This window comes from Limulus polyphemus, unplaced genomic scaffold (genome assembly GCF_000517525.1).
Source record: "Limulus polyphemus unplaced genomic scaffold, Limulus_polyphemus-2.1.2 Scaffold111, whole genome shotgun sequence".
Taxonomy (NCBI): Eukaryota; Metazoa; Arthropoda; class Merostomata; order Xiphosura; family Limulidae; genus Limulus; species Limulus polyphemus.
Genome location: NW_013665721.1, coordinates 958,688 through 971,094, shown reverse-complemented (window position 1 = coordinate 971,094; position 12,407 = coordinate 958,688). Strand labels below are relative to the sequence as shown.

At 34.2% G+C, this 12,407-nt stretch overlaps 1 protein-coding gene across 2 annotated transcripts in view; it reads right to left on the bottom strand.

Annotated features, from left to right (window-relative positions):
• LOC106471342 (ras GTPase-activating protein 1-like) overlaps positions 1-12,103 on the bottom strand; it is a 63,805-nt gene extending 51,702 nt beyond the window's left edge. For both annotated transcript variants that reach the window (XM_022400792.1, XM_013931945.2), the window contains exon 1: positions 11,922-12,103. In XM_022400792.1, coding sequence (XP_022256500.1) covers positions 11,922-12,103 — 182 coding nt within the window. The remainder of the gene's footprint in view (positions 1-11,921) is intronic.
• Positions 12,104-12,407: the final 304 nt, after the last annotated feature.

The window sequence follows — 12,407 nt, the reverse complement described above, 5'->3', positions numbered from 1 at the left end:
TGACAGCTCTAATGGATGCATGGGAATATGCAGAAGGAATAAATATTATGGGAAAATGTACATATGAACAAAAGACTTCCTTACACAAATTTTCATAACAAATTGTAATGAATTTATTTATGATCCACAGCAAAGCTCTGATGTTAATTTATTAAATATACTGTTGACACAACCATTGAATCTATGAAAGAGGTTTCAACAACAACAGAAGAACAGCTCATTGTTCAATTTCCTGTTCTCCATTGTCAACTTATCAAAAATAAGCTTAAGGGACTTGCTGAAACAATGCACAGATCTCCAAATCACTTGATCGGATGGGAAATAATGTATGTCAGTACACCAAAACTTGTGAAAAAGTGCACACTGTTTCACAGAGAACAATCAAAATGAATACTAAAATAGCTAATGTCAGGCCTGGATATCAAATCTATCTTGGAAAGCTGAAATAATCATGTACAATAAATAAAAGTGAAATACATGTCAACGAATTTCCATCTTAGATGGAATGCTAAAATGGAGCTATTCCTGTCTGCAGACAAATACAGAAATGTCTAGCTAATGGTAATACAAAAATGAGTTTTCAACTTACTTTTATATCTTACAAAAATGAGCATTCATCCTATTCAACCAACTCAACATAGCCTTTCTCATCCATATACCTATCCAATAGCTTAAGTTGAAAATAAAAGTATATACCATATCAACCATTCCACAAGTTTTAAATGCAGTAACACAACTAGTTGTGCTAAAGAATAGGTTTGTACCTACTGTATTGACACTTATTACAGATGAACTCCAATATCCAGCCTTACTATTCCTCCACTCATATTTCAATAGGCACTTAATAACTTAAGTCAAATTTCTTAACTTTATGCTCTAAGTTTTTACTCCAAGGATTAACCATATACTCAGTAATCCGTTCTTTGCATTAACCAGAGAATTGTGGACCTATTATATGGAAGGTCAGATATAATGAGTTGACATAAGTGGAAAGAGAGAAGGAATGGTATGAAGTTAAACAAAGATGAACATTTCATTCTCCAAAGAAGGATATTGGAAGCACTAGCTATTGGACATTTGCATTGTGATAAAAACTGAATTAAAGAACAAAAGAAACTGCACTGAAGTACAAATTACATGAAATAAAGTTGTATTTCAAAAGAAATAGACACCCACATTATCAAAAGACTCAAGGTTGTAAATACCAAAAGAAGGAATTTAAGACTTTAAACAGCAAGTCTTAACTCTTTTCAAGTCAAAGACGAACCTGGTTGAAAATGCAAAAACTGTTCTCAAATTTCAAATTCTCTCTATAGTTGATCAATCACAAGAATTCAGAAATACCTCTGACCCATGCAACAGTTACACAACAATCCCACATACACAAAGTAAAGCAAAATACAATATAAGTATTCCAATAAACAATATATAATTTCCATGACTGGATCCAGCTACAGAAAGTACATGTAACATGAATGGTTGAATTGGCATCGAACCTTGACAAAACTTAGCATGTTCAAAATTAATCAAGAAAATCTAAAAATGTACAATTATGAAATTTGTTGTATGGGACAGTGAAATATGTGGAATTTTGCATACCATAGTTTCACATAGAGCTATGCAATTTAAGCAACATAACTGAGATAAGAATGTAGAATAGAATGAAACACCTGGTTTCACAATGATGATTACATCGCTGACCATTAACATGTCTTCTGTCCTCATTGAAACAATGAGAGGGCTCACTTGATGAGTAGTGTCAGGACCTTGGGAGGTAGTAAAAACAAGGACCTGGGAATTTGTTCATCAAATGATCCACAAAACTGATTTGTTGTTGTTGTTGTATAGTAGATTAAGTTCAGTTTATAGTAAAGTACTTGAGTATAAACAAGAAGACAAGAAGATTTTAACTAAAAGTTAGAAGAACAAGAGCAATGTAAAAATCTCGTAATTCCAAAAAAAAAACAATTTTGAACACATCTGAAGACAAGCAGTCCCAAGGAAAGAATGAGCATTTGTTTAAATACTAATGCTCGTGTGGATTACTGAGCATGGAGAGATATGGTCTAATGATGATTACACCATAGGCTGGCACAGTACACATTAATATGTGTAGAGGTGGGAGCTTCATTCAAGCCTTATGGCATATGCAAAAATCTTCATGGCAGTAGCACAAAGTTATCTCTCTATGTTGTGTAAAAAAATGAGAAAATAATTCTGAAATTAAACATTTTCTAGTGGCCTAATACCATTGGTAAATAAAGAAATATTACCACGTAAACAGCTACTAAAATATCCATATATCTAATAACCCTAAGTATTTCAAAATAAACTCCTGAGAGGCTTTGAAAGTAAAAATGTCTATTTAGCAGCAATTACTGAATTGATATTAGGATACGATGGTAACCAAGCTGCAACCCCACTGACACCTGCAAAAGGTCTACAGCAAAAAAAAATATTTTTAAAAACCTATACATATCTTTATAAATGTATGTAATACTACACTGCAATATTTTATGTGAATTGTATTCAACAATGTAATTCATTTAAGCAGTTAGGACAAAAAAAAAAATGCATAGTTAGTTTCTCCAACTGGAAAGTCGAGGAAAAATTACACCTGAGGGTATTTCTTCTCAGCTATAAAACAATCATTAAAAGCTACATGTACATGAATCATCACATTTCAGTTTACTATGAAATATGTAAGAAAATACCTTCTGTAATTTCATTAAGAAACCTTCAAACTCCTAACAAAAGAAATGCAAAAACATCACACTTCAGAATAAAAAGAACTTATCATTACATCTGTACTTATAGTAAAACAAATGGATGTTAACAACTTCCTAATCTGAAAATGTATTTTAAACAGATATTCGCCTCTTCACACAGAACAGCTATATTCCTCACATGTCTGCCTAAGAGACTTGCATGCCATTAAAGTGAAACTAAAAATTCATGTTTGACATGATGCGATAAAAGCCTTCCACCAATAGGAAGGCAATGCAACCTATGCATGTTTAGATGAGGCAAGAAAAAAGGTGCACTGGAAGTAGAGAGGTCAAGTGGGAATGTGTGAAGAGGCAAATATCTTTTACAAATACATTTTCAGATTGGAAAAATGTTATCTTTTCAAAAAGAACAGTTAGATTCCCATGATGAACTGGTGGAGGGACCAGTGCAAAATTTAAACCTAAATTACAGGCCATGATCAGACCATACATTGTGTACTCACTTTGACTTTACTGGACAGATTCTTGCTGCAAGACGAGACAAAATTAGACATTTGAGAGGTGACTCATTACATGGACAGTGTCACCACTGCCCTATTTCTCATTGTATTGTGCTAAACCCAACCATTGAAGAATTCTCCAAGGTCCACCACCCCAACAGTTGAGAACTGGTAAGTGGCAAGAGTCTTCTGTGCTCAACTTGTAGGGGAAGAATTCTGTTGGGAGACCAAGATAAATGTCTGAATCTCCACTGAAGACAGTGCAATGAGTGACCATGAAACCATATATTTAAAAGCCAGTAAGTGTGAGCCAAACAAGTGGATAGCCACTTACTTAGTGCCAGCTTTTTCCATGATATTCTATGGAATGGTATGGCCTGGATTGGACAATTTAGTAAATTTAATACCACAAGAGTACTCTAGTGATCTTGTAGAACTCCCCATCTTGACTGGACACTTTTAGAGCCTAGGCAGATGGTTGGGGCATTTCCCATTACTCCTGGACCAATGAGGATTTGGAGAAATAAGCATACCCTGGGAGGCAACACCAATCACTTGGAAAGATTCTGTCAGACAGAAATGAAAATAATAAGGAACATACTTACCCATGTAAAAGACAGGTGGATTAATGAGTGGAAATTGTGTAGGGAGCTGTCCATATGCCAGCCTGGAGAATCTCATCTATGGTCTGAAGAAATTAAGAAGCAAGAAAGTGAAGAATCTGATGTGAAGAGATGTGAACTAGCCAACTGGAGGACTTGACAGACTCATCCACTAAGTATAGAAAGGAAGAAGTCCCTGGAATATCAAACAGCCTGAAGTAGACATAGAAGTCAATACAGGTCTGAATGATCATAGAAGTGAGAGATAGGAATGAACATGTGGTTACCTTCAGGAGTGGATGAAGTCTTAGGAAGAAAAGACCAGTCCAGGTAGAGGAGTAAATAAGTGAAGTAGAAGAGAATGGAAGAAGCATCAATAGTATAGAGATCCAAATGACAGCAACCATACACAAGAAGTAGGAGGAAATAAGCCTTAAGAAAACAGTGGTACAAAGAGCAAGAAGCTAACAGCTTAAGTGTGGTATGCATGATAGCATGCAATACCACATTGAAGTCCCAGTCAGGCATGGAATTCGGGCAATATGAATGGTGAAGAAGGAAGGACTGGAACAGAGTGCAGGGGACAACAGGAAAAACCACCCTTTTTGGTAATGGAAAAAGTGAAATTCAGTAGATAAGACCACTCAATAGCTAACAATAGTGGAGACCAACGAACTATAGTCGAACAACCATGTAAAAAGATATAAAGGTGGCTCACAGCAGGATGGCCAGGAGGAAGGGAGTGGTGGATGAACCAATGACAACAAAAAAATACTACTTATATTGCCAGACAAAGTGGAAGGTTAACAGGACTTAGACAAGAAGATGGCTATACAATTGGCTCAAAGAGTGATGGATTGGACAAATCCCACACCTGAAGATATGAAGATGCTACCTCTGGATGAAAATAAAAAATGTGTGAAGGTGAAGCAATAGAGAATGAACACTGGGAAGAGGAATGGGGATCTGGACATGAAATGAAGAAGTAGAGGAAACAAAGGTTGAGCTGGATAAAAAGGCAGCAACCAGTAAGACCCAACAAGGAGTGTCATGTATTAGGGCAAGGATCCGAGAAAGGAGTCAAAGAGAAGGATATGGATATAGGAAAAGGTGAGACCAGTCCTGGCTGACAGCATCAACAGCCAGAAACAGTGACCAGAAGAGAGGAAGCTTAGAGTTGAAAGAAGTCACAAATGGATCTATGAGGTGTGTGCCTAACCAAGAGTAGACCCAATGAAAAATCTGGAGGTTAAGGGACCACTCCCCGGGAAGAATGCTGTCTAGCTGAGAGAGTTGGTTCATCAAACGGTTCTTAGCTCCCAGCACATGACAAGATGAATTTGATGAGAATGAGTCCAGAAGAGAAGGTCCAATGTCCAAAAGCAAAAAGTCCTGGAACGGGTGTCTCTTAACAATTCAGGTAATAAACAACCATGGAATTGTAGAGAGTATTATGACTAAATGGTCTACCACAAGAGGTAAGAAATGGAAACATGCTCGATGAACAGCAAGAAGTGCAAGCACATTGATGTGGATGGAACTCTTGTCCTGTGTCCAAATGCCAGAAGTCATGTCATCATTCAGAGATGCACCCTAACACAAGAGGGAAGCATCAATGAACGGATTGAAATCTGATCTCAGGAGTGGTAAAGAAACTTTGGGTGTGGTATTGGGCATGAGAAATAACTTGAAAATCTTAAAAAACATCCCAACCGAGCAGCCTCCTACAGAAAAAGGAGAAGAGCTACCTTCTGTGAATGGCCCAAGAGAAGCCAATCGTTCATGTAGAAATGGAATTTCAGTCTTAGGCCATGAAGATGGCCATTGAAGGCCCGCATGATTCTACTAAATACATAATGGGTTAATGTTATGCCAAAAGGAAGAGCACAAAATCGGAAGACTCAATTCTAATGGACAAAATGTAGAAAATATCTGGAGGACAGGGCAATCAGGTTGTGGAGGAGGACATCCAACATGTTGACCTTGGTTATTAACAGAATGGGTGAATAAGACCATTGAGAAGGAAAAAAAATTTCCACCTGGAAACACAGAACAAATAAGTTCAGAGACAATAGGTTAATTATCGAACACCAGTCCTCAGTCTTACTGGGGACCACAAAGAAATGAGAGTAAAAACCTGGAGAAGGATGCTGAAGATAGGTGGTATCAGATGGAAGAGAAAAGGAAATGGGAGAGAAGTATAGAAAAAAAGACTGGGAGAAAGACTGTGGGTGAGAACTTGAAGAACCCATCTGTCAGTAGAAAACTGACTAAAGGTTGGCAGAGTGAGACAGACAGGCACCCACAAGGAGGGAGAAGCATGTGGGAGCAGGTGCAAGGTTGTTCAAGAAAAGAATCAGAATGAACCCTAATATCGGGCAAGGGAGGGAATACTAAATAATCTTGAGTATTAGTTACATGGAGCACAGAATGGGAAGAATCATAAGACATGGGTAAAAGAGAAAGAAAGGATCATACCTGAGAAATATCCTGATATAGAATGGAAGGCTGAGGACTGTCCTTGACTGATAAAGCTATACTCAATGCAAAACTAGGTGGAGGGAACAGTCAATCAAATTCATCTTCTTCCTCATCATTCTCAAACTGATAGGAAGGGAAACTGACTGAAGAGATGGTAGGCTCAGTAAGCATGAAAGATCCCAGAACATCCTTAACAGTTAACGAGTAGAAACAGGTCCTGTGTTTTTAACTTCATCACTTTCCCAGAAGAAAGTAGAAGACACCCTCAATTGAGAATTCATAAATAATTCAATGGTCTTGAAACAAAAGCCAAATTGAAGCAAAAACTAAAGCTTTGTTTCTTATCACAGTAAATGAACGTATACAAGAAAAATTAACACATCCATTCAATTTAATACCATGGAAAAGAATGAAGTTATCCCAAGTGCAAGTGCGTAGGGGAAGTTACTGTGCATGGAAGTTGTGTCATCCTCTTATTGGTGGAAGGTCACTGTTGCATGATGACATCATTATTCACCAGTTCAGTTCACATTAAGTATGTGAATTTAGGTGGGAGGAAGCTCAAAGATAGTGGCATGCAAATCTCTAAGGGAGATCCATGAGGAATATAGTTGTTCTGTGTGAGGTATCATCTTGAAATTATGAATTCAATGATTAAAAATGAGATAATGTATTTTGGATTGAAAAAAATACTCCTTTAGTTAGCTCTCACTTTAGTCACAATTCTGCTGATTTTCAGCTATACTTATAGTCCCAAAGTACACTGAAAGCCATTTATCATAGATGCATAATGTTGTGCAAATAAATAATCCAGTTAAAAGCATGCCATGACTGAATTACAATCACACAACACAATGTGCACATGCTAGGATATTGAATATCACAAGTAATTTTTTTTTAACTTTTTTTCATTTAAGTTTTCTTATCTGACCTAATAAAGTTCTAATTTTTACATTTCAATTGCTTTTGTACCAAAAAGTAAAAATATATATAAGACAAGAAATCTAGTATTTACATCTGGACTCGGTTCTTTTGCCATCGACGGACAAAGCACTCTAACCCTATGTTTTGTAACAATGTTCATAGTCCAAAATATCATTAATTTTTATTTTTAATACACATTTTAGAACACAAATTAAAAATAGAATATCCTAAAACTGCTATAATCTAACTGGATTTCTAAGCTATAAACAGGTTAAAGAAGTTCCATTAGATGGTTGAGCTGAACACCATGAAGGTAAACAATGAAACCTATGCTAAACATTTTCTAAACTGTTAATTAAACGAATCAGCCTGCTAATGAATCTTGTAAAGAAAAATCTTTTCTTTCTATCATTTGTAAATAATTCAGCAGCAAATGTCAGAGAGAATACTGAATTTTCTTGAAAAACAGGATGAGATAGAAGGAGCATGGCATGTGGGTATCACTTTTTCTTTATTCATATCTCAGTAAAGCATGAAGCTTCGATGCTATAAACTTACATTATGGCTCAGAAATGTATAAGTATGTAACTGGTCTTCTACACTCAGAAATCTAAAATTACATGACACAGATAAGTGAAGATTATGCATTTCTATAAATATTTCCTTTTGTAATTAAGAAATTAAAACTTAATATTCAAATGTGATTTATAAACTACATTTTATTGCCCAGTTTATTGATATACAAGTTAATTAAATTTTGAATGTAATTCTGTAAAAATGTTGTAAAATTTACCCACCATCATGCCCCAAGTTGAACAAAAAAATGCAGCCTCACTAACTAATGAATGAATATTTGCTGTAAAATTCTTATCAATGCTATAAGTGTAGCTACCAGTTTGGCCACCAATATTGATTTCATTCCTTTAAGTCACATGCTCAAACCTTTTTTACTGTATTTTTTTATCATACCTAAGGTGTTTTAGATCATGACTTTTTTGTCAATACACACCAACCATAGCAACTAAGATAAACTTGATAGTAATCAACATTAGCTTTGGGATCTCAACCCTATCATTTGGAACAGACCTATACTTTACAGAACCAACTAGATTCTTTAAAATATATGGTGGTAGTTTTCCTCTCTAAAATAGTGTTAATAACTTCCTTTATAGTAATGCCATGGAAACTATATAAACAGTTTCTTGTCATCATCCACATGCAATCGATACAGCTGTATCAAGCATCATTATTTACATTAATTGCTTAAGCTAATATCACGTGTCACTAAACTCTCTATAATTAGGTAATTTTCATAAAATAGAAAATTTGTGCTGAAAAGTTGGCAATGAATTATAACCATCCACCAGTATGATTGTTTTGAAAACTTGAGCTAGAAACTGTTAATCTAGTTTGCTTGCCCTAACCAATAATTATGTATTTACATGTGTTTTCACTCTATAGTTTTACTGCTCTAAATCATCTGTCTTTAATCAAAATGTCAAAAAACTGAAAATTATCCACCTTTACGCTTAGGTAAAGCTGTAGTAAAAATTTTAGACTAATAGCTTATGTAATTTTTTGCACAGATTTGCACAACAACTTTGGTCAAAACTGAGCAGTTTCTGTTGAATAACTTTGCACCTGTGGCTTATACTTAGATCAAATCTGACACCTAATTGTAGTTGTAAAGATATATTAGTGTACCAAATTTGAAAAAAATCTATGAAAATTAAGTAATTTTTTTCTATCAAAAAAAGTTTATGTACTTTTGGTGTGAAGAAAAAACATAGAAGAAATTCAATCAATTTTATATTTTGTGTATTTCTTAATGGATTGCTTTGAAATTCAGTATATGAAGTAAGAGTCCAGTAGAGTACATCCACTGAAAGTATGTGATAGTTTAAATTACCAAAGTTTGAGCTAAAGAAAGTGAAAAATTGCTAAACTATCACTCCTGTTAAAAACACACAGTGTGTCCTGCAGGTTGTTTTGGATGCACGACATACTTCCATGGGTCTTGATAAAATGTAAAGATAACATAGAACCTGTTGATCCATCTAGACCATCCTGTCTGCTAAATTAAACTGTAAAATAGAAAAACAAAACTCAAATACGGCATCATGTTTTGGTCACCTAACTCATGAAAGAATGTTGAGTTGTTGGAAAGGGTTCAGAGAAGAACCATCAGATGATTCCAGGTTTTGAATAGTTAATGTATGAAAAGAGGTAGAAGTTTCCTTGCATGTTTTTGATAAAGAAAAGGACTCTGGAAGACACTGTTTTTGTTTTTTTTTTCAGATTGTTAAAACCTAGAATCCATAAATCCAGATGATGCTTTCATAAGAAACTCTACTGGTATTAAGGTAAGAGGACAAAATTTTAAAATGTAGAAAGCTCAAGATGTATTTATATCACTATGTCCAAACTATAACATAAAAGTTAAAGATTACAAGGGGCCAGTTGGTCCATGTTGGCTATACCACCCACCAAAATAAAGTAAAACTCAAAAACAACTCTTATTATTTAAGTATTTATTAAGCCTCCCTTAAATTTACTGCATCCACCACACCTGAAAGCAACTCATTCCAATTGTCAACCACTTTGTTAGAAAAATAAAACTGTCTTAGTTTAAGATAATTCCCACTCTGCCAAAACATATTTGTGTCTCCTAGCACAAAAAAGGTAATGCATCAACATTATCAATTCCATAACAACCTTAAACATCTTATTCAAATCCCCTCTAACTATTCTTTTTTGAAGAGAAAACAATTTCCCTTAACCTGCCCTCATACAATAACTTTTCTATCTTAAGTATAATCCTAATAGCCCTTCTCTGAATCATTTCCAACAATTCAATGTCCTTCCTAAAGTAAGAAGTCCAAGACAACACAATAATTCAAATGAGGCCTAACAGTATTTCTGTAGGTACAACCTAAAATCCAATTTGTACTATTACTAGCAATAGCACACTCCTTGGATGATTTAATAGACAAATGAAACATAATGCCAAGAGCATTTTATTCCACAACACTGGTCTTGTACTTATAATTAAAAGCCACTATTTATTCCCCCAACTCATCAAATAATTTAAATTCCTTTGCAAAGCAAAAGCATCCTCCTCATAGCCAGCAACACGATAGACTTTAATATAATCAGCAAATTTAAGCAATTTATTGACCATTTATTCACCTTTGTCATTGTTGTAAATCAAAAAGAACAAAAGTTCTAATACTAAGCCCTAAAGCATCTCACTTTTGACAATTCAATTTGACTGAATTCCATTTATAAAAACCCACTGCTTCTTTCCATGCCATTTTGCCATCTGATCTTAGGTATTTAGCAACTGGATTTTTATGATGACAGCTGTTTTAGCTAGTCCATTGATTCATCACACTTTCTACAAAAAAATACACCCCAAAGATCTTGGCAGTTTCTGCATCAAACCTTTTGATATTTACAATACTCCTACTACTACTCTCAAGAGATGAGATGATAAAATAACTGCAAGATAACTTTAGATTTCATGGAATTAATTAAGTAACACCTATAAAGGTAGTAATTTTTTAATTTTTTTTTAATAAGCTGTAATTTCTATGAACTAAAATCTTCAGAAGAAGTAGAAGATGAACCACTGAAGGAGACTTAAAAAAGATACTTTTAACAATCAGGATTAGATATAAGTCAAAGAGTTACTATATGTATATATATATATATATATATAGTGGGTAATAGAAAATGTGATAGCCTGAATGGTTGAAATAACCCCTTGTTATACTGTGGAAGTGAAATGAAAAAAAAAACCCACTAGCTTTGTAACTGGTTTCTTTTAAGCTTTTGGTCACTAATCAAGACCAGAAGCTTTACACATTTGTATTCTTCCAAAACAACCTTTTGGTCCATGTAACAAACCTAAAAGGTACTCAAATGCACCTTTAAAAACATTTAAAAAGAGATGCACTTTTAATTCTGAAATCAAAATAAAAGATGTATGGTAATCTCACATCATAAGACTTTCCTCTAAATGATAAAATATCTATAACAATGTTGGCCATATATTTCTTTATGTTCACCTAGGTTTTATGACAGGTTTGATGTTCTGTTGCACTACAACTATCAAATCTACTAGTACTGGCAACACTCATTTTTATTGTTTTTTTTAACCAAACAAAAATGCCATTTGTAACCTTAATATCAGTCATGAACCAAAAGGTCAAAAACAAAAAACATGCATGTATCTAGACTATACCTGTTTTAAACAACTGAATGCTGTTCCTACAAGTTATTCTAAAGTCTAAAGTCAAATGCACAACAAATCTTTTCACTGGCATATCAACTTAACTTGGTTGCTTCTCTGAACTTTGATGTTGAGCTCTACAATTTACAAATATTGAAATAACATCATGTAGCTAATTCTATAACTTATACTGTTATACAATTACTAATATAATATAAGGTAACAAAGTGCAAAACGTTGAAAACTGTGCACATATAGTTTTTTAACCAAGAGAATACAATAAATAAATTTTATTAATAACCTCTTCTTGCTATAGTATAGAGTAAATTATACAATCCTCACAACTATGCACCGGTAGCATGGTACCGTATATATGACACACACTGTTAGTGTAGTACTACTACCAGTAGTATACTACAAGTTACTTAAGTTATATTGGTAAAACACTTACTGGGTCTTGGGTGGTGCCGTAAGAGAAATGTTAACATTTTCCTCAAAAATATCAGTTTCTCCAGAAAAAGGGTCAAATTCATCTAGCATACTACCCTCTTGAACGTCTTCTTGGCTACCTGGAAGAGCCTGTGCTTGTCTTCGCGCTCGGCTTTGAGCGAGCTCTTCTTTAAGATCCGCCATCTTTAACTTCTCCGATTAGTAAATTGAAGGGGCATTTTTAACATTACCAAAAGTAAAAATAAATGAATTAATGTATAAAAATATATTTATTTAATTTTCACAGTACATTAAGAGCTATATAAAAATTTACTTTAATTAAATAATTACACGAAGCATACCATAGGTAATTTCCAAGAAATTATAGATTACTCCAAATGTTTTTTTTTTCCTTATATATATATATATATATATATATATATATATATATAAGTAATAAATATTCTTACTATATAATGCGTGTATCTTTATTAGAAGAGTCGGCGGC